At 49.2% G+C, this 17,855-nt stretch overlaps 7 protein-coding genes across 7 annotated transcripts; 3 read left to right on the top strand and 4 right to left on the bottom strand.

Moving 5' to 3' along the window:
* Window positions 1-424: 424 nt before the first annotated feature.
* On the bottom strand, window positions 425-1,528 carry HO173_003326 (uncharacterized protein; the record flags this gene model as incomplete). The annotated part of the gene is made up of 1 exon (XM_037305253.1): window positions 425-1,528. The coding sequence occupies one exon, from the start codon at window positions 1,526-1,528 to the stop codon at window positions 425-427; it is 1,104 nt and encodes a 367-aa protein (XP_037168118.1).
* Window positions 1,529-3,290: 1,762 nt separating this feature from the next.
* On the top strand, window positions 3,291-3,653 carry HO173_003325 (uncharacterized protein; the record flags this gene model as incomplete). The annotated part of the gene is made up of 2 exons (XM_037305252.1): window positions 3,291-3,389; window positions 3,543-3,653. The coding sequence occupies 2 exons, from the start codon at window positions 3,291-3,293 to the stop codon at window positions 3,651-3,653; spliced, it is 210 nt and encodes a 69-aa protein (XP_037168117.1).
* A 238-nt stretch (window positions 3,654-3,891) lies between these two features.
* Window positions 3,892-4,985, top strand: HO173_003324 (uncharacterized protein; the record flags this gene model as incomplete). The annotated part of the gene is made up of 2 exons (XM_037305251.1): window positions 3,892-4,005; window positions 4,062-4,985. 2 exons carry the CDS (start codon window positions 3,892-3,894, stop codon window positions 4,983-4,985), a joined length of 1,038 nt encoding a protein of 345 aa, XP_037168116.1.
* Window positions 4,986-5,033: 48 nt separating this feature from the next.
* Window positions 5,034-5,581, top strand: HO173_003323 (uncharacterized protein; the record flags this gene model as incomplete). Its single annotated transcript, XM_037305250.1, has 3 exons — window positions 5,034-5,206; window positions 5,261-5,374; window positions 5,440-5,581. 3 exons carry the CDS (start codon window positions 5,034-5,036, stop codon window positions 5,579-5,581), a joined length of 429 nt encoding a protein of 142 aa, XP_037168115.1.
* A 6,370-nt stretch (window positions 5,582-11,951) lies between these two features.
* On the bottom strand, window positions 11,952-12,827 carry HO173_003322 (uncharacterized protein; the record flags this gene model as incomplete). Its single annotated transcript, XM_037305249.1, has 1 exon — window positions 11,952-12,827. One exon carries the CDS (start codon window positions 12,825-12,827, stop codon window positions 11,952-11,954), a length of 876 nt encoding a protein of 291 aa, XP_037168114.1.
* Window positions 12,828-14,742: 1,915 nt separating this feature from the next.
* On the bottom strand, window positions 14,743-15,084 carry HO173_003321 (uncharacterized protein; the record flags this gene model as incomplete). The annotated part of the gene is made up of 1 exon (XM_037305248.1): window positions 14,743-15,084. One exon carries the CDS (start codon window positions 15,082-15,084, stop codon window positions 14,743-14,745), a length of 342 nt encoding a protein of 113 aa, XP_037168113.1.
* A 767-nt stretch (window positions 15,085-15,851) lies between these two features.
* On the bottom strand, window positions 15,852-17,828 carry HO173_003320 (uncharacterized protein; the record flags this gene model as incomplete). The annotated part of the gene is made up of 1 exon (XM_037305247.1): window positions 15,852-17,828. The coding sequence occupies one exon, from the start codon at window positions 17,826-17,828 to the stop codon at window positions 15,852-15,854; it is 1,977 nt and encodes a 658-aa protein (XP_037168112.1).
* Between the last annotated feature and the right edge of the window lie 27 nt (window positions 17,829-17,855).

Genomic DNA, 17,855 nt, shown 5'->3' with positions numbered 1-17,855 from the left:
TCTGGCGCCCTATAACACAGCACTCGTAAGTATACTCATCCGCGATATCCTTGGTGAAATTTATATCTACCGCTATGGCGGGGAGCCTATTTAGGTTTTGCTGACTTAAATGGTTTATGCGAGTATGCCAGAGTTGATGAATCGGGTTCGAAGGAACACTGTATGTCGTTAAGGCACTATTTGGACTGTCCTAGAGGTCGAGGAAGAACAGATCTCGATTGCGAGTGCTTGTAAGCTTTAGGTCGTCTTTGGTTAGAGCGTAGCCAGTCTTGTGGAAGGCGACTGCGATATCGGAGTTCAAGAGTTTGCCGACGGAAAGAAGGTTGACGCCTATATCGGGTATATGTAAGACGTTGAGTAAAGTGATATTCACACGCTTGCCTTGAACGGAGCAGTTTAAGCTGATGGTATCGCGGCCGAGGGGTTAAACTTGACTGCCTTCGATACCGCGGATAGGGCGAGAGTAGATCTTTTCGTAGGTGATAAACATCGAACGATTGGCGAAGGAATAGCGAGAGTAGCTAGAGTCTATTACTATATGAGAGTATAGGTCGGCGGAGTCAGTAGCTATCAGGTTGTGCTCCAGGCTAGAATCGACGGCTATCAAGTTAATAACTTCCTCATTATCAGCCGTATCGAGGATATTAAAATCGTCGGGGCTGAGATCCATATAATACATGGTCGAATCCAGTTCTTCCAAAAAGGCATAGTTGGCATTAAAATACTCATCCTCCCCTAGAGCAGAGGCATTAAAGAGCGCCTCTTCGATACGCTTGCGCTTAGTGCTGGGGCCCTCCCCTACATTATTAAAATTGATCGCGGCGATTTGAGCCTTCTTCTTCTTTTCCTCATCCGACATAAACTTTTCGGGCTTCAGGTAAGAGAACTTGGTCCAGCATTTGGCGGGAGGATGCCTGAACTTGCGTCCGGCGGCCTTGCATAAAAAGCAAGTTTCGCGATTGGCTTCTGAGCCGCCGGTTTTATGGTGTCTGGCGGACTGCTTGCCTTTACCCTTGTCGCTGCCGTTGCGGGCAGTGTATATAGCGATATCGCCGTCTTTGGATGAGAGCAGGCGGGTTTTTTTATTTACCGCGGTATAGATGACCTCATCGAATTTGACGGCCTTGTCGTCGTATAGTTCGTGGGTCTGGATATAAGTAGTCACGAAGATATTAAAAGAGTCCCCGAGTCCTATGAGGAAGAGCTGAATTAGGAAAGGTTCTGGTAGAGCGAGCGACTTGTGTAGGCTGGCGATTTCGGCAGTGATCTTGCGAAAGTCCTTTTCGTATTGGCGAACGCCTCCCTCGGAAGTAAGGGTGATGCTGAGTAGTTGGCGAATCAGCTCCGTGTAGAGCCCGGAGCCCTTAGGCTTATAGTATTTGGCGATGGCGTCCAGTATCGCCTGAGGATCCTCGTTATCGTAATTGGTCTCGGTGAGCTGGCGACCACTATACCCGAGGCGTTGGAAAATAGTTATATAAGCCTTGAGCTTCGTGGTTCCGGTAAAGGGCAAAAGGTTGTTGAGCATTAATCAGCCCTTGATGTCTTGCCTTCATCTGGTATATCTTATGCTGGATTCCAGAATGGCGATGGAGGTCAGAGGGAAACTGTTTTCGCTAGACTGGGACTGATTAAGAGCATCAGCCGCAGGGCGCTGTAATTGATTATTCGGATCTATCGTCGGTGGAAGATAGTCTAGACGGAGGTACGTAAGATGCTGATAGAGAGGGCGATGGCGGCGATAGTGACGGTAATTTAGCTACTGTTTCAGGCGAAGTAGTGGAGTCAGAGAAAGATTCTAAGAGTGGCTCCGAAGCGAGTATAATAGGCTCTTTAGCACGAAGGCCGAATAGTTCGGTATCGCTTAAAGGGCTAAAAGTATCTTCGCTGGCTTCGGATTCGAGATCGATAAGACTATCGTCCGGTGAAGCAGCGGGAGTAGAATAGATACTCTGATCGTCGTCAAAGTCCTCGAAGGTCTTACCGGTACTGGTTAACTGTCGCCTTTAAGCTTCGAGTTCTTACACAAGAAATGGGAAGTGCTTATATATAGAGCTGCGATAGATACGGGCGATATAATTAAAATGAAAGGTACTTAGTGGTAAGGATGACTTATAGACGAAGGCTGGTTTCTGATAGAATTATACGAAGTGCAGTTGTAGGCGTGCGGACCTCCTTCTTGGAGGGGGATTGGCACCCTTCTTATGCTGCTCGTTCAGGGACTTAGACCCAGAATATCCACGTCGCTGGCTACTACCATAAGACTTCGAAGATCGTTCTGGCTCTATAATCACGGTGGCAGGACACAGGCGAACACGGAAAAAGAATTCGGTGGCAGGGCCCCAACCCCCTTCTTCAAGGGGCTTCTGGAGGCCTAGAAGCCAATATCAACAAGGTATCCTTATTATTTTAGTCTCAACAGACTTATAGGCGCACTGGGAGATAGTAGTGCCAGCTCTAAAATGCTCTGGACTGCGGTCAGACTGTTGGTGCTGACATCCAGCCACTTTCAGTTAATAGCCATTAATCCGGCAGTTAATATATAATTTTAAAGTTGATGTTGGTATAAAATGGCTCCACTTTTAATAAAGTCAAGTGTCCTAACTCAGCGGAAGCTGGCAAGATTCAGAGGGGCCTTAGCGGTGTAACTCAATCGCACGGCGATACGGTCGTATGCTTAACATACTTAGCGAGTTCGGCGTTTCGGCTAGAGGCGGTATACCTCGGCTCGCTTAGGGCAAAGGCGATAGCGGCTCCCAGCCCCTCACATTGTTGACGAATCATACTCGCTTAGGCCCACGACCATTTTGAGAGGGGGAAATACCCCCATCGAGAAGGTTGAAAGAATGCCTTCACAGCTGCTGCTGTCTTTATATAATGGGCTTCAGATATTATAAGATAGGTGCTGAAAGCCTGAGGGCAGTCGTAGTTATAGAGGCGAATAGTAGATATGATGTAATAGTTGCCGGGCAGAGCCCGGGCTTATAACCTGTGGAAATATGAGGTAAGACACTTAGTTGTTAATTATGGAAAAAAAAAAAAAAAAAAAAAACCGAAAGGGTTTTTTTTTAACAAAATAAGGTGACCCCAAAAACCCAAAGAGTCACGTGATCCGTATTTCAACACTGGAGATTTAGTCGAGACTGGCGGGCCACGCCGCCTACGAAGCCTACCAAATTGCCTTCGACCTGTACGACAACAGCTCCCAAGAATTTTTGAAGAAAGTTCGGGAAGGCCTTCCGAAAAACCCAGAGCCCACAGCCGCTCAGACTACTGATGGCGTAGACAAGATGGATGAAGACAAAGTCAATGATGCTCAAGAGACTGATAAGCTCTTGTCAAAGTCGGACGGCAATGCTGCTGCTCCTAGTTCTTCGCTGGATAACTCTGTGGAAAACCCCCAGCCATCAGTCCAGAGGCGGAGAAAGCATTTGACTCGATACGCGAGATTCTATCAGGGACAAAAAAATTCAACTGAACCTCGAATTCCTCTACCGAAACAACCATGCCAATGTTGCCATACTCAACAAGCTCAAGGATAGTCTGGTAGCACGGAACTCGATTTTCCATACCCAGTTACCTTGTCGTGTGGGTTCATGAACACCAACTTCTTCCGCGACAATCTGGACTGGCTCGATAAAGCGGTCAACTAGTCAAAATTCACCGCCACTGCTGTCCTTGGAGTTATACATCGCGGTGATCTTGGCAATGGGCAGAGACTATTAAAGCCATACCTGCCAAAGGATACTGTCGAGGGTGCAAACACTGGCTCTGTCTACAGTCAGGGAGGCTCACTTTATGCCATGAGTCTCATCTACGCTAACCACGAGACGTTTGCGCTGGAACTTATTCGTGACCATTTCAAGAGGGCCACGGAGGAAGTCGTGCAACATGGTGGGTGGTGGCCTAGGCTTAGGCGTCGCTGGCATGGCTACTGGCGATGAGGGCATCTACGATGACCTCAAAGGTGTTCTCTACACGGACTTAGCTCTGAACGTTGAGGCTGTAGGCATCAGAATGGGCTTGATAAGCTGGGGACTGGCAACATTAAGACCCTCGAGGATATGATCCAATACGCTAATGACACACAACACGAGAAGATCGTCCGTGGCCTCGGTCTTGGAATGGCACTCATAATGTACGGCCGGCAAGAGGGAGCTGATGAATTGGTGAATGGCCTTTTGGATGACCCTGATCCAATTCTCCGATACGGAGGCATCCAGACTCTCGCGCTTGCTTATTGCGGCACTGGCAGCAACAAGGCTGTTCGCAAGCTGCTTCATGTGGCCGTCGGCGATGTTAGTGATGACGTACGGAGATACGCCGTCATGAGTCTCGGCTTCATCCTCTTCAGAAAGCCCAAGAGTGTACCGCGTATGGTTGAGCTACTGTCAGAGTCGTACAACCCACACGTCCGATACGGCGCAGCAATGGCACTGGGTATACCTTGTGCAGGTATTGGTCTGGACAAAGCCATCGACATTCTGGAGCCAATGATCAAGGACCCAACTGACTTCGTGCGCCAAGGAGCACTCATTGCCCTTTCCATGATCATGGTACAGCAAAACGAGGCCATGAACCCAAAGGTTGGCACTATTCGAAAGACACTGCAAAAAGCCATCGGTGACCGGCATGAAGATGCCATGACCAAGTTTGGCAGTGCCATCTCCTTGGGTATTGTCGATGCTGGTGGCCGCAACTGCATGATAAGCCTCCAGACCCAGACAGGTAACTTGAACATGGCTGGTATTGTCGGAATGGCAGTGTTCACTCAATACTGGTACTGGTTTCGTCTGACACACTTCCTGTCCCTGAGCTTCACTCCAACGTCAGTCGTTGGTCTTGACCAGGACCTTGAGGTTCCCAGCTTCAAGTTTCACAGCGCGACTCGACCTAGTCTGTTCGACTATCCTCCGGAGCAAGAAGCCAAGACGGAGGATGCTCCAGAGAAGGTCAACACCGCCGTACTCTCGACAACTGCCTAAGCAAAGCGTAGAGTGCAGAGAAAAGAAAAGCTGCAGAGACGCGAGAGCATGGACATCGACCAGACCCCTACCGCGCCAAAGGCAGACGCTGGGGACAAGATGGACACTGACGAGTCCGCTGTCAAGACCGAAGGTGACGGCGAGAAAAAAGCTGAAGAAGAAGCAAAAGCATTAGATAAGCCTGAAGGCTTGAAGAGGAAGATGGAGAAAGAGAAAGTGGGGTACGGTCTCGAAAAAATGTCGCGAGTACTACCGGCATAGCTGAAATTCGTCAGCTTCCCAGATGAATGCTACGAGCCTGTTAAGAAGCCCACAGTTGGCTTGATACTGCTGAATGACACCAAGCCTTCAGAGTCAAAGACGCTCTTGGAGATGAAGGAAGCCAAAAAGTCCGCTCAGTCCGCTGTCCTACCAGGTTCATTACAAGATCATGTTGAAGCTGCGATGGCTCAAGGGGGGCGACTAGGGAGGCGAATAGGGAGGCAAGCGGTGTAGCCGACGCAGCCGGGGTTTTGACCGCGCTTGATGAGGGTGGTGAAGGGGAGAAGGACGCAGAGGTGCCGCATGAATTTGAAAATCAGTCTGACAATGAGTGAGCATGGCGATGATTAGGAAACGCTCTTGACCGCCATCTCCTCGTTTTATTACCATCAAATACCCAGCTGTTGATGGCCACCGGCTGTTGTATTATTATATTATAGCAATAATTACAGAAGTATCAGCCTTATCCCATACAACTGACCATTCACCTGGGTCCCTTGAAGTAGAGACACTTGGTAAGCGTTATCTTCAGATTAATTGGCAAGTACCGCATATCAAGTTTCCCATTTCAACCAGTGAATAATGAAAAATACAGTTACCACGAGAAATGCTTTACAGTATTCCTCACTCAACCACTCCTCAATCACTCCTCACTCATTCGGAACTCGCACGCGCATAGCCCAGATTGAGATCAGTTATCAAGTATATATCCAGAAGCGGTCCGCAAAACTGTCCTTCGGTAACCTTTTAAAACGCCAATTCGCAACAGTGGGACTGTGGGTTAGTGGGTCCATTATGAGGCCATAGCGTTGGTGGCTGTTTGATCAGCCGTTCCATCATTATGCGATATGCGATAGTAGGGAGACAGGTGGACATGGCGAGTACTATTTGTATGGCCACTGCACCAGTAGTGGGCTCTTCATTCGAATTGTTCTCTTTCAGAGCCACATCATTGTTCTCCCTCCCACCCACACCTATGTATAGCTTCATTTTCACTCGAGGGCATATCGCTCAGACATGGAAGTTTTTCTAGCGCTGGGGGGCCTTTTCTGGGCTATTTGCATGTCCAGAAAAGGTCTTAGCTGCCCCAGTGTTGGATATGCCCAATCATATATCTACATACCTATCTACTTGTGCATGCGTTATTTCTGTATGGCCTCACTGTTTGCGAGTACTAACCCGGGTTTGAGGGTTCTAGCTGTGGCAGTCAATGTAATGCAATGCGTCAATACCTTTGGAATCAGTCTTTAGAACATAAGCTGCTAAAATTCGCTGGCATCTTTCTTTCTAGTATCAGCACTGCCTGCGACTGCGCCTGCCACTGCGGCGATGGTGTGGTATGGCGGTGGCGGCGCGGAAGGATGAAAGATCTCCACAGTATTTGCGTGCTGGTATATCGTCTCATATCCATTTGTATGCCTTTCTGTTGTTCCGTACTTCAGCAGCAAAGCAATAGATGCAGGGTTATCACCACGTCTTCCTTCCCACTTGTCAATACAATCTGGAGCTTGGAAGATGTCCAATTCCCTCCATGGCTGGGTGGATCAGCCAAATAACCGCGGGACTTTTGACATCATTTCGAGTTGCTCTCTAACCGTACATTGGTGCACATGGACGTGCCTCCATCTTAATGTCCCCGCTTCAAAAGAGGGCACTTGGAGACCCGTCTTGAGGAAGTTTCGCTGGATGGTGTTGACCATACTTGAACCCGAGTTCGCCGTTGCCTTCGCGGCAGGGCAACGAGCCAACGCAAAACGCGCACTTGACACTATGAGAGGGATGGGTTACTCCGAATAGACTCTACGTCACGGCTTTTATGCCAACATGGGTGGATTTATTCTGCAAGCACATGACAGCGCACCATTTCCCATCCATGGGTTACACCTTATTTACCTACTAAAAGAGGGTCATTTGGATCTCCCAGAGATCGCTTCGGAGGAGATCTCGGATAAGAGCAAGGCCAATTCACTTGCTAAAGTTCTGGTGTGTCTGCAAACTGGCTGGTTCGTGGTGCAGTGCCTCGGTCGTCTGGCTCAACGCCTTCCATTAACAACACTGCAACTCGTGACAACGAGTTACGTATGGTGCACATCGGCTATCTATGCACAATAGCTCAAGAAAACTCTGGACGTCACAGCGCCTACCGTTCTCAGGATCCAAGCGAGTACCGCAGGAATTCTGCTCATGGCCGGTCCTGCAGCTTCCGAGCCATATCGTCAAACTCCCCTCGACTTTGTCTGGGACGGTCGCGTATCGTGGACTCTGGATGTGCAACCGTTCCTTCATTTCCGTGTTGATCATCGCAAGAGACCTATGCCACGTATACTGAACGATAGCATTCCATGGTTTGACACAGCTGTTGATGCTACAGTGTGCATTTTCGTGATTGTGTTCTATGGTGCCATCCACATGTTTGGCTGGAATCTGCCTTTCCCAACTCGAACGGAGAAGACTCTGTGGCGTCTAGCCGCGCTCGTTCTCTTACGCATTACAGTGATATTGTGCATATGGGAAGTACTATAGGGTATCTTTCGTACGGCGTATCTTCCACAAATCAATAAAAGAAATTTTACTTTTAGGTCTGTCTAGTATATCTACGCGGACAAGGTCGAGAAGATTAGCGGAGCGGACCGATTGCCTATCCATGACAAGGACTTCGACGAAGGCGTCATTACGTATTGGCACAGGGGGGTTTATGTCCCCCTAGGGGTGTTGTACGTGTTCTCTCGACAATACATAATTGCGGAAGCTCTTGCTTCACTTCGAGCTCTTCCCAGCGGTTCCTTCTAAGATGTACACTGGACAACTCTCATTCCGCACTTTTAGGGGCAAAATCTTGCATTCGGAAAGCTTATTTGCTTCATTGCTTCATTGCTTCTTCGCCTTCCTACATCGTCCTGCTTGTAAAGATTGTGAAGATATGAACGGTCATGATAGGTTAGTGCTCGCAAACAGTGAGGCCATACAGAAATGACGTATGCACAAGCGGATATATAGATAGATGATTAAGCATATCCAACACTGGGGCAGCTAAGACCTTCCTGGACATGCAAATAGCCTAGGGAGGCCCCTCAGCGCTAGAAAAACTCCCAAAACAACCCAAGACGTCATCTAAAGAGGGCGAAGGTCTCGAAGAGGACTCCTGACGGTACCTACTGCAGCAAGCAGGGGGTACTGACAGCACTAGTGCGGACGGGCGGGAAGGTACTGGTGCCGTAGTGATGCTCTGAGTATGTGGGCTGGGTGAGTGACGATGTAGAGGCGGTAGGAATCTGACTTCCAACGGCCTAGCAATTGGATCTCGTCATTGCTAAGGCCGGCGTCACGTGCTGACGTTGCAGCCCCTCTGCGGAAGGAATGGCCTGAATAATGGCCCTCAACACCAAGTGACGTCAGCACCTCGCGGAGGTTGCTGGTGACGGCCTTCCTAGTGAAGGAGGAGCCCCCCAGCTGGAACAGCGGCGCATCAGGTGGGGCTTCCCACCTGAAGAGGTGACGTATGGCTTTGATTGCGCATGCGTCATCGCCAGATGCGGCCACCGTGAGTGTGATCCCACGGCGAAATGGGTCCGTTTTGGACGCTGGAAGCGTGAGTTCCAGGTGATCGTCGAATAGCCTCACCGAGCGACGTGTGAGGAACCATTCGCCGAAGTCCTCCTGTTGAAGGTCCCGCTTGCTGTAAGTAAACTCACCTACGCGTAGGAATGCTGCGAAGGCGAGGCAAAAGGAGGCATGTAGAGTCGCCCCGGCGTGGGTCGACTTATCGAAATAAGGAAGGATTTGAAGCAATAGATCCTTGGTGATTGGACGTCTTTCTTTGGTGTCAGCTTCGCCACGAAGACGGCGACTACCTGCAAAAATGCGTTGTAACTGGGGGCGATGAAACACTGAAAGATCATCGAACCCCATATCCACATGGGCTGACCTAAGGCCGGTGAGGTATGCCTTCATAGACTTCGACTTGACGCGGTGAGTGCTCAAGTCAGCAATCCAGCCCGTGAGGGCATTCATAGTTGCTGGAAAGGGAGGTTGGACCCCCCTAAGTGCGCAATAGCTAGTGTAGAATCTCGCTGGAGTCGCGTATGTCTTCCTGGTTTTGGTAGCAAGCCCCCACCAGAGAAGTCGTGCGGCCTCTCGCAGCAGTGCGGTCTGATTGTACCAATATCCTGGTGGGTCTCGCCCTATTTCAGCGGAGACACGAGACCTCTCAGCTGTAAATATGCGTCAGCGATTTTTCGGTACCGAAAACGTGAAAGGTCATCGGCCAGCTGGTTAGCCTTCGTAGAGATCCAAGTAAGAACCCCTATGATGTCATGAGTAGCTGCCAGCATAGCTATATCGCGCAACTGGGCCATGGCTGGCCCATGCATGGAGGATTTACGTAGTCCATTGACGCATGCGTCGTTATCGTAGTAGAGAACCAAGCGAGATCCTCACTGATCTAGCCACAGCTCCATCGCGTGATGGACGGCCTTCATTTCTTTGAATTGTATGTCTTTGGAACGATGACGTGTGGCTGTTTTGGTGCTGAAAACGTCCTTAGGTAGAACCGATTGGATGTGGTCGGGATGGTCTAGAACGTAGCCTCCCATACCGAATTTTCCAGACGCATCAGTCCATATGTGCCACGTGACCCGACTGTCGACGTGGCGTATCAAGGCGACGCCATCCCAGTGCTTCAGGAAGGTGTCCCACCATAGCAAGTCTGCCCTCATATTGCCTGTGATCCGCACGATCACCGCAGGCCTTCGAAGGGCATCAAAAAGTCGCCTCAAGGATGCTCTTCCTGGAATTACGACTTTGGCAGCGAAAGAGAGGAAGCCGACCGCTGACTCGAGCTCCTGATGTGAGATAGTTGTTCTTTTTAGGAGGTCTTCCAGCGTGGTTCTCGCCCTGGCCAGCTTGTCCGGGGGGAGTCTCGCCTGCATGCGAATACTATCAAATTCGATTCCTAGGAACTCGGCTATGAAACCCAAAACATCCTTCGTGTGATTGATCTGAAGGCCCAATCCGCCACATAGGTGGTTGAATTGCTGGGTGTATGCAGTTGCGTCATCGCCTGGTGAGAGGATTGCGAAGGAATCGTCCAAGTAGTGGAGCACTACTCCCCATAGAAAGATCGCGATCAAGATCCAAGTGAGGGCCTTTGCGAAGAGATCGAATAGGAACGGTGACATGCGTAGTCCGAATGGTAGATATCGTTCTTTCCAATAGCGTCCATCGCAGTTCAAACCAAATAGCCATTGATCAGATGTAGCGACCGGTATGTGCCTGAAGGCGTCTTTGAGGTCTCTTTTGACGAATTGGGCCCCTGGGCCTTTCTGTAGCAGTGCTCCTACTGCGCCATCGTATGTAGCATATTCCAGTGCGCCCCAATCCTCCTGGATACCGTCATTGACTGAGTGGCCGTGTGGGAATGAGAGGTCGTGAATTCGCCTCCAACCTCCATCGTGTTTCGGTACCAAACCGAGCGGCGACCGGACGTACTGGGGCTCGTTTTGAGGGACAAACGGGTCAGGCGATGCTGTTGTAGCTGTTTTTGGAGGTCCGCCGGTAGTATTTGGGGTGCTTGACGTGCTGATAGGTGATAGTGGTTGCGGTAGGCTGGGATATGGCCTCGAAAACCTATTTATATGATAATGTGCTCCTCTTGTTAGCTTAAAATTGTAGAGTACTACTCTTGTAAAGGTCATAGAAGGTAAGGTTTGTTGTTTACGTAGTATTTCATTGTAATCTTTTATCAAGTCAATGCTAATCCGTTCAAATACCTAAATTTCCGTCAAATATAGCCTGCAGTGCTCTAAACATCAAATCTATCAGCACTAATCGTTGCATGTAGAAATCCTTAATCGTTCATAGACCGCCATTGTCATAAGCCACGGCTTTACCTGGTATAAGAAGAGCGTCTAAACACAGGTGGCTCATCCTATAATACCTGTCGAGAAATCCGGTGCTAATACGTTGATCATACGCCGTATGAAAGGTCACTAGTTCAGGTCGATGAATGAGCAAAGTTAGCCGCGGCGTAAAGGATTTATGGATGTATCGGGGCTGGGTGGGCTATTAACGTAGGTCAGAGCAAAACATTAAGTGTTACCATTAGCTTGATTAGAATGTCCAACATTAGAAACAGTGCTATTGCAAGAGTGGCATTACGTTCTCTACAATTTTCTTGAATGACGCTAACAAAGTCGGAGGCGGAGTGAATCAGCTTTCAACATCTTATTTAATTTGCAATCCATAAATCTTGGCGCCCTTCCGAAGAATAGCCGAAAGCGTCTTGGCAAAATTCAGGTCCGGATGATCCTTCAACCATTTGGACCAACCATTGACTATCAACGGTCCTTGATAGAGCAGACCCGGGTCCAGTGGATCGTACAGCGCGTATGGGAACCCCTCAGATATGCACTGCACTTGGAAACACGATTGCCCAGTGGCAATTGATTGGAGCTACTCACAGCTGAGTTTTGGGCCTTAGGGCACTTATCTGACGAGTGATTTTGCTGACAGATTCAACAGATATGTGAGTAGATGCAACGCTCGCGAAAACAGCTACCTCTATTGGAATTCTTGCAAATGCCAGTTCCTTCGGCTGCAGCGGGCTTGTTGGGGCCAGACCCACCGGAATTTGGCTTGCTATTGCCCGCATGAGTCCTTTTGGGCACGAGAAGGTCTCTGCAGCTCGGATCGTCCGCTTCCCAGGCCTTAGGATCGTCCTGGCCACCCTGAATGCGTGCAGTAACAAAGGCGAGGTGAAGTTACGAGGATGGAGTCAAATCTATAGGTGATGGGCAACCGCAATAGGCGAATAGCATACGAATGAAGGGCCTCATTCAAGTCTTCCTTCACGCTCACGTGCGCAAAGCGGCCAGCGGCTACAGAGTACACATGGAAGCAGTGCATCATGTGGTTATGGCCATTGACGTCCTTATCCTCCTTGGCCGGGGTAGTATGCATGTGGGCCAGTTTGGCGAAGTTTTTGGTCTTGAAGGTCCCGAAGAAAACTTGCTTGAAGTACTTGACGTCCACACTTCGGAACCTTTCAGCAATACTAAGAAAGGGCTTCTTACCTTCCGAGTGACGAAATGGGACCCCTCTTCTTTCCTCCCAGCCCGACTCAGAGTCGGACGAGTCCGAATCCGATGTGTCCGAGTGACGATGACGATGGCTGCGGCTGTAACGGTGGTGGTGGCGGCGTGACTTATGAACCCGGCCCTCGTGACGATGGCGATGATCTCGCTCCTCTTGGACCTTGGATAGCTGGGCTATCAATTCCTGAAAATCTACTTTGGCAGTAGGCGGGGGCGTTTTTTCGATCTCGTCCGGGCTAATGGTACTCGGTGACGTTTCGTGTACGACGATCTCCTCGCGGGGGGGAGGTGTTTCGGCCTTGGGGGCCTTGTTGGCCGCCTTGGAGGTCTTCTTGGTGACCTTGGAGGCGGGGGTGACTCGTTTGGCCGCGTTCTTGGACCTGGGAGCAGCCGCGGGAGCCATTATGAAGTATGTAAGAGTATGGAGTGTGTTTGTGGTAATTGGATAGTGCGCTTGTGGTAGTTGAATAAAGGCTAATGTGTATCCCATCGGCTGGCAGCGTGTAAAATCAGGGGTTCTGCCCGAACATCAAAAAGTCCCTTCTTACAACCTATCGCAACTCAACAACGAGGACACCCACGAAAAAATTTATAGTTTCGCAATTGTTAAGCTTATCATTAAAAAGTTAATGCGTTGCAAAGGTATGGCATTTTTGATGTTCTGCCAAGACATTTTACACGCAGCTTGCCAGACGATGGGATAGACTCAACTACGAAAAGAAGAACAATGATATGGCTCTGAAAGAGAACAATTCGAATGAAGAGCCCACTACTGGTGCAGTGGCCATACAAATAGTACTCGCCATGGCCACCTGTCTCCCTACTATCGCATATCGCATATTGATGGAACGGTTGATCAAACAACCACCAACGCTATGGCCTTATAATGGACCCACTAACCCACAGTCCCAGTGTTGCGAATAGGAATATTTCGGTTTCTCATCAAAATCAAGAGAACCGATGTAGTCGAAATAAACCGCAAATTCCTGAGGGAGATCCTCGCACAGATCCTCTGTATTGATCCTTCTCTTTTCCTCTAAGATAAGTTCTTCCTTTTGCGTCTGATCTGTGGCCGTGAGACCTTGCCATGGGAGAGAGCCCCGGAGGAAGTAGAGAAGCATGTACAGCAAAGATCTACCCAGCAATCTAAACCAACAGGCCCCAGTAGCACTCTTCCCTTCGTCAATGTTTGGACCCACTATTTCACGGTCGTACGTTGTCCGTGGGATTTTCTCATCGGCTCCCGACAAAGAGTACGACGCTTTCTGAGTTCAAGTTAGCGATGATCGATATGTTTAGTTTCCTAGATTTATCGACTGACAGCATTTTGGAAACTAGCTGGGGAAAGCAATACTGTACTGCTTTTTTACTAGGTATGATTTCCTTCTGGTGAATTGTTGCGTCTTCGCTTTTGCCGTTTTGGCTATTATGAGATTCCTAGCCCTAAACATCAATATAGAAATTTAGTTGGATGAGGAATCCAAGCGATTGAACGAAAATAACCTTGCCTCAGTATCAGGAATGACTCTGCTTGTTGCTAGGTATCTGCTTGGGAATATTCTGCTTGGTTTCAGCTTTGAGAATTGCTTGGGAATATCAATGATACGATAGCATTAGCTTCAGCGTAGATAAATTCAAGTATTCCAACCGGCCACGAATAATTTATTCTTCAACTACGCATGACCTTATGGATAGTCAGTGAATCGCCAGAGCTGCAATTAGCCACAAGAGTGTTGTATCGCTGATGGTGTGAGCCACTGCCCGTGGTGTGAGCCATTTTTGGTGTACCCCATTACTCATGGGGTGGACCACTTTTGGTACACACCACATCTCGAGGTGTGGACCGTCCCTCATGATTTAAACCACTTTCATTCAGGTAGGAATCTGGATCTGAACCTATCCTCCGACATAATGTCACCTCCCTATAGCTGCTCTGAGCGCTCATGCAGGCCACCATATAGGGATACTTGGGCCGGACCACATCTTCGGATCGTTCGGAGACGGGAACTCCATTGCGTTGATTTTATCAGATGTCTTATTTGATGCACATTTCGCTTGATCTTGTTTGACATCGAGAACCCTGTCGCATCATTACAAGTTCATAGGTACCATCAAGCGACTGAAAGCGCGACTCCAAATCGACCTTGCCATCAAGACCTCCTACATTATACCCATTGTCTGTTTAAGTTCTTTCAGTCATTTACGCCACTGCGGCCTTTGTCCCTCCTGCGCGAAGGCAAAACCTACCTCTTCAGCATCGACGTTCATGGGATTCTTCGCTTCCGAATTGCTCTTGGATCTTGCCCTCTCACTTCGCTTATGAGCCTTGACATTAATCTAACTGAGGCTCACAAGATAGCAAGATGCCGTCTTCCCTTCTACGGGTTCGCAAATTATTACTCACCTCAACGGTACCACCAGACCTCACTTTCGATTGTGAGGAATATGATGTTGGATCTGATTCTTCTTTTGACGACCACCTGGCCCTTCTGAAATTGCCAGAGACTGTCGGCCATAACCCTTTCGAGCTTGAAGAGATCCGCACGACGCCACTTTTCTCGATGTCTGTGAGGCATCATGACAGGGAAAATAACTGGATTTCCTCTCCCGGAAAGCTCATTATTGTTGACCTTAGCTGTCCGTTCGTGGATGCTGATACAGCATGTGCGTTGTTTGATATATGTCTGGGAGTGTTTCTCGAGCAGAAGATGGACACCCGGCGAGTTGTCGCTCTTGATGAGGCGCATAAGGTAGGCGACACTCTTGACCCGAGCCGGATGTTAAATTCTAATATGTGATATGATTTCAGTTTTTGAGAGAATCGCCCGCGGCGCAGAGGCTGACAGAATCGTTGATTACGGCTGTTCGCCTCAAAGGCATCTGGCTTGTCGCGTAATCGTTGCCACTCAGGAGCCCACCATATCTCCGAGGCTCCTCGACCTCTGATCCTTCACTTTAGTTCATCGATTCACCTCTCCGGACTGGCTAAAGGTTCTTAGAAATCATCTGGTAGCCGCCTCATTGGAGACATCCACGAAGACCGCTAGCGAGGTCCTCGAACGAATACTCGTCCAAATTATTAACTTGAATGCAGGAGAGGCCTTGCTTTTTGCACCTTCGGCCATCCTTGATGTTGAGAACGTGGCTGATCGAGGTGAGACGGCCAAATGGAGACTCGGAAGATTAGGAATTTCGTATCTCAAAGTCCGCATTCGACATCGATTGACATCCAATGGAGGAAAAAGTGTTTTGGCTATCTGACCTCATACATTATATATATTCTTATTGGCCTAGGTGCCAGTGTGAATGCTCAAGGCGGAGTATATGAAAACGCCTTTGCGTCAGCGAAGCAAAGAGGTTATGATCACGATCCAGCCTTCTCACTTCGGTCAATGTCCAGACCTTTGTCAGGGAAGGGAGGCGAGTAGTAATAAGCAGAGAGGGATGTCAGCGGGTGAAAAGATTAATAACACGCGTGTGATGTCCACAACTGCTCAGACTTCATCATATCTCCTTAAGATCTCTTTGAGGTCGTGGATTCGGAACTTGTCTGCACCACTTGATCATGACCTCCTTGTGACGCTGCGTATAGAGCGTTGTCATAGTCTCCACCCTGAGCGTTGACATCAGCCCCTTTGTCGAGTAGCATCTGCACCACATGATCGTAACCTCCTTGTGAGGCTGCCTGCAGAGCGTTGCCATAGCCTCCACCCTGAGCGTTGACATCAGCCCCTTTGTCGAGCAGCATCTGCACCACTTGATCGTAACCTCCTTGTGACGCTGCCTGCAGAGCGTTGCCATAATATCCACTCTGAACGTTGACATCAGCCCCTTTGCCGAGCAGCATCTGCACCACATGATCATGACCTCCTTGTAACGCTGCGTATAGAGCGTTGTCATAGTCTCCACCCTGAGCGTTGACATCAGCCCCTTTGTCGAGCAGCATCTGCACCACTTGACCATGACCTCCTTGTGACGCTGCCTGCAGAGCGTTGCCATAATATCTACCCTGAGCGTTGACATCAGCCCCTTTGTCGAGCAGCATCTGCATCACATGATCATGACCTCCTTGTAACGCTGCGTATAGAGCGTTGTCATAGTCTCCACCCTGAGCGTTGACATCAGCCACTTTGTCGAGCAGCATCTGCACCACTTGATCATGACCTCCTTGTGACGCTGCCTGCAGAGCGTTGCCATAATATCCACCCTGAGCGTTGACATCAGCCCCTTTGTCGAGCAGCATCTGCACCACATGATCGTAACCTCCTTGTGAGGCTGCCTGCAGAGCGTTGCCATAGCCTCCACCCTGAGCGTTGACATCAGCCCCTTTGTCGAGCAGCATCTGCACCACTTGATCGTAACCTCCTTGTGACGCTGCCTGCAGAGCGTTGCCATAATATCCACCCTGAGCGTTGACATCAGCCCCTTTGTCGAGCAGCATCTGCACCACTTGATCGTAACCTCCTTGTGACGCTGCCTGCAGAGCGTTGCCATAATATCCACCCTGAGCGTTGACATCAGCCCCTTTGCCGAGCAGCATCTGCACCACTTGACCATGACCCTCTTCCGCAGCAACGAGCAGAAACGTATACTCATTTCTTCCCACTTTTCGGCTGCGATTCAATTCCATAATGGAAAGCGCGTGTTCTTTCAGAAATTTTGAAAGCCCAAAAGCACACGCTACACTGATATGTGTTTCAGGTGTAGATGCTGCAAAAAGTAGTTTATAGCCGAGACGATCGCCCCAAGCAAGCCCCAGAGCCTGATTTAGAAAAGACCCATTCTCGTTGTCAGGTTTTGATCGGATACCTGACGCCCATTGTATATAAAAATGTGACGTTCTTGATCCTTTCATCAAGAAATGCGACACCTTTTCTTGGATTTCTTGGATTTCTTGGATTTCGTGGAACTCACAATCCTCTATATACTTGTAATGTACTGGCCAGTACGCGTCGGCATAATCTTTTAGAATATTTCTCTGCGGTACAGTCCTTGGAACCCTAGAGCTCGATGATGGCTCGGTCAGATACACGTCGAGGCATCTCTTCGTGGCTAGAGCATGCTGTCCCATGACGGTGTATTCCGACTTCCCTAAAAGGTACTCTCGAACCGATTGGTGCGCAAATCGGAACGTCTTCTGTTCAGAATCAAGGACGACTAGATTGCGGCAAAGTCGAAGAATATCGTTCTCTGGAGAGCCTGCTTTCCCATTGTCGTCGTCCTCGTCCGACTCTGATGACGGTTCGATGTCGACGGCATAAACCGCGGCCAGAAGTTCCTCTGCTCTCAGTAGACGCTGGGCACATAGCAACCATGTCAGTGTCATGATAGCCACACTCCGTCCGTAGGTCTCAGTCTGATGGATCTGTGTATGGATGATATCATACAGACCAGATAGCTTGACAGGGAGTTGACCGAGGGTTTCCTTGAAATCTGGCGCATACTTGATCCGGCTTAAGGCCTCGAGCGACATTTCCACCCACCGAAACATACCCTGAGCACCCTTGATGAGAGTCTC

Source organism: Letharia columbiana, assembly GCF_014066305.1.
Source record: "Letharia columbiana isolate WasteWater2 chromosome Unknown Sc0000007_s0, whole genome shotgun sequence".
Lineage (NCBI taxonomy): Eukaryota > Fungi > Ascomycota > Lecanoromycetes > Lecanorales > Parmeliaceae > Letharia > Letharia columbiana.
Note: the sequence above shows the minus strand (reverse complement) of the source record. Positions and strands in the feature narration are given on the sequence as shown.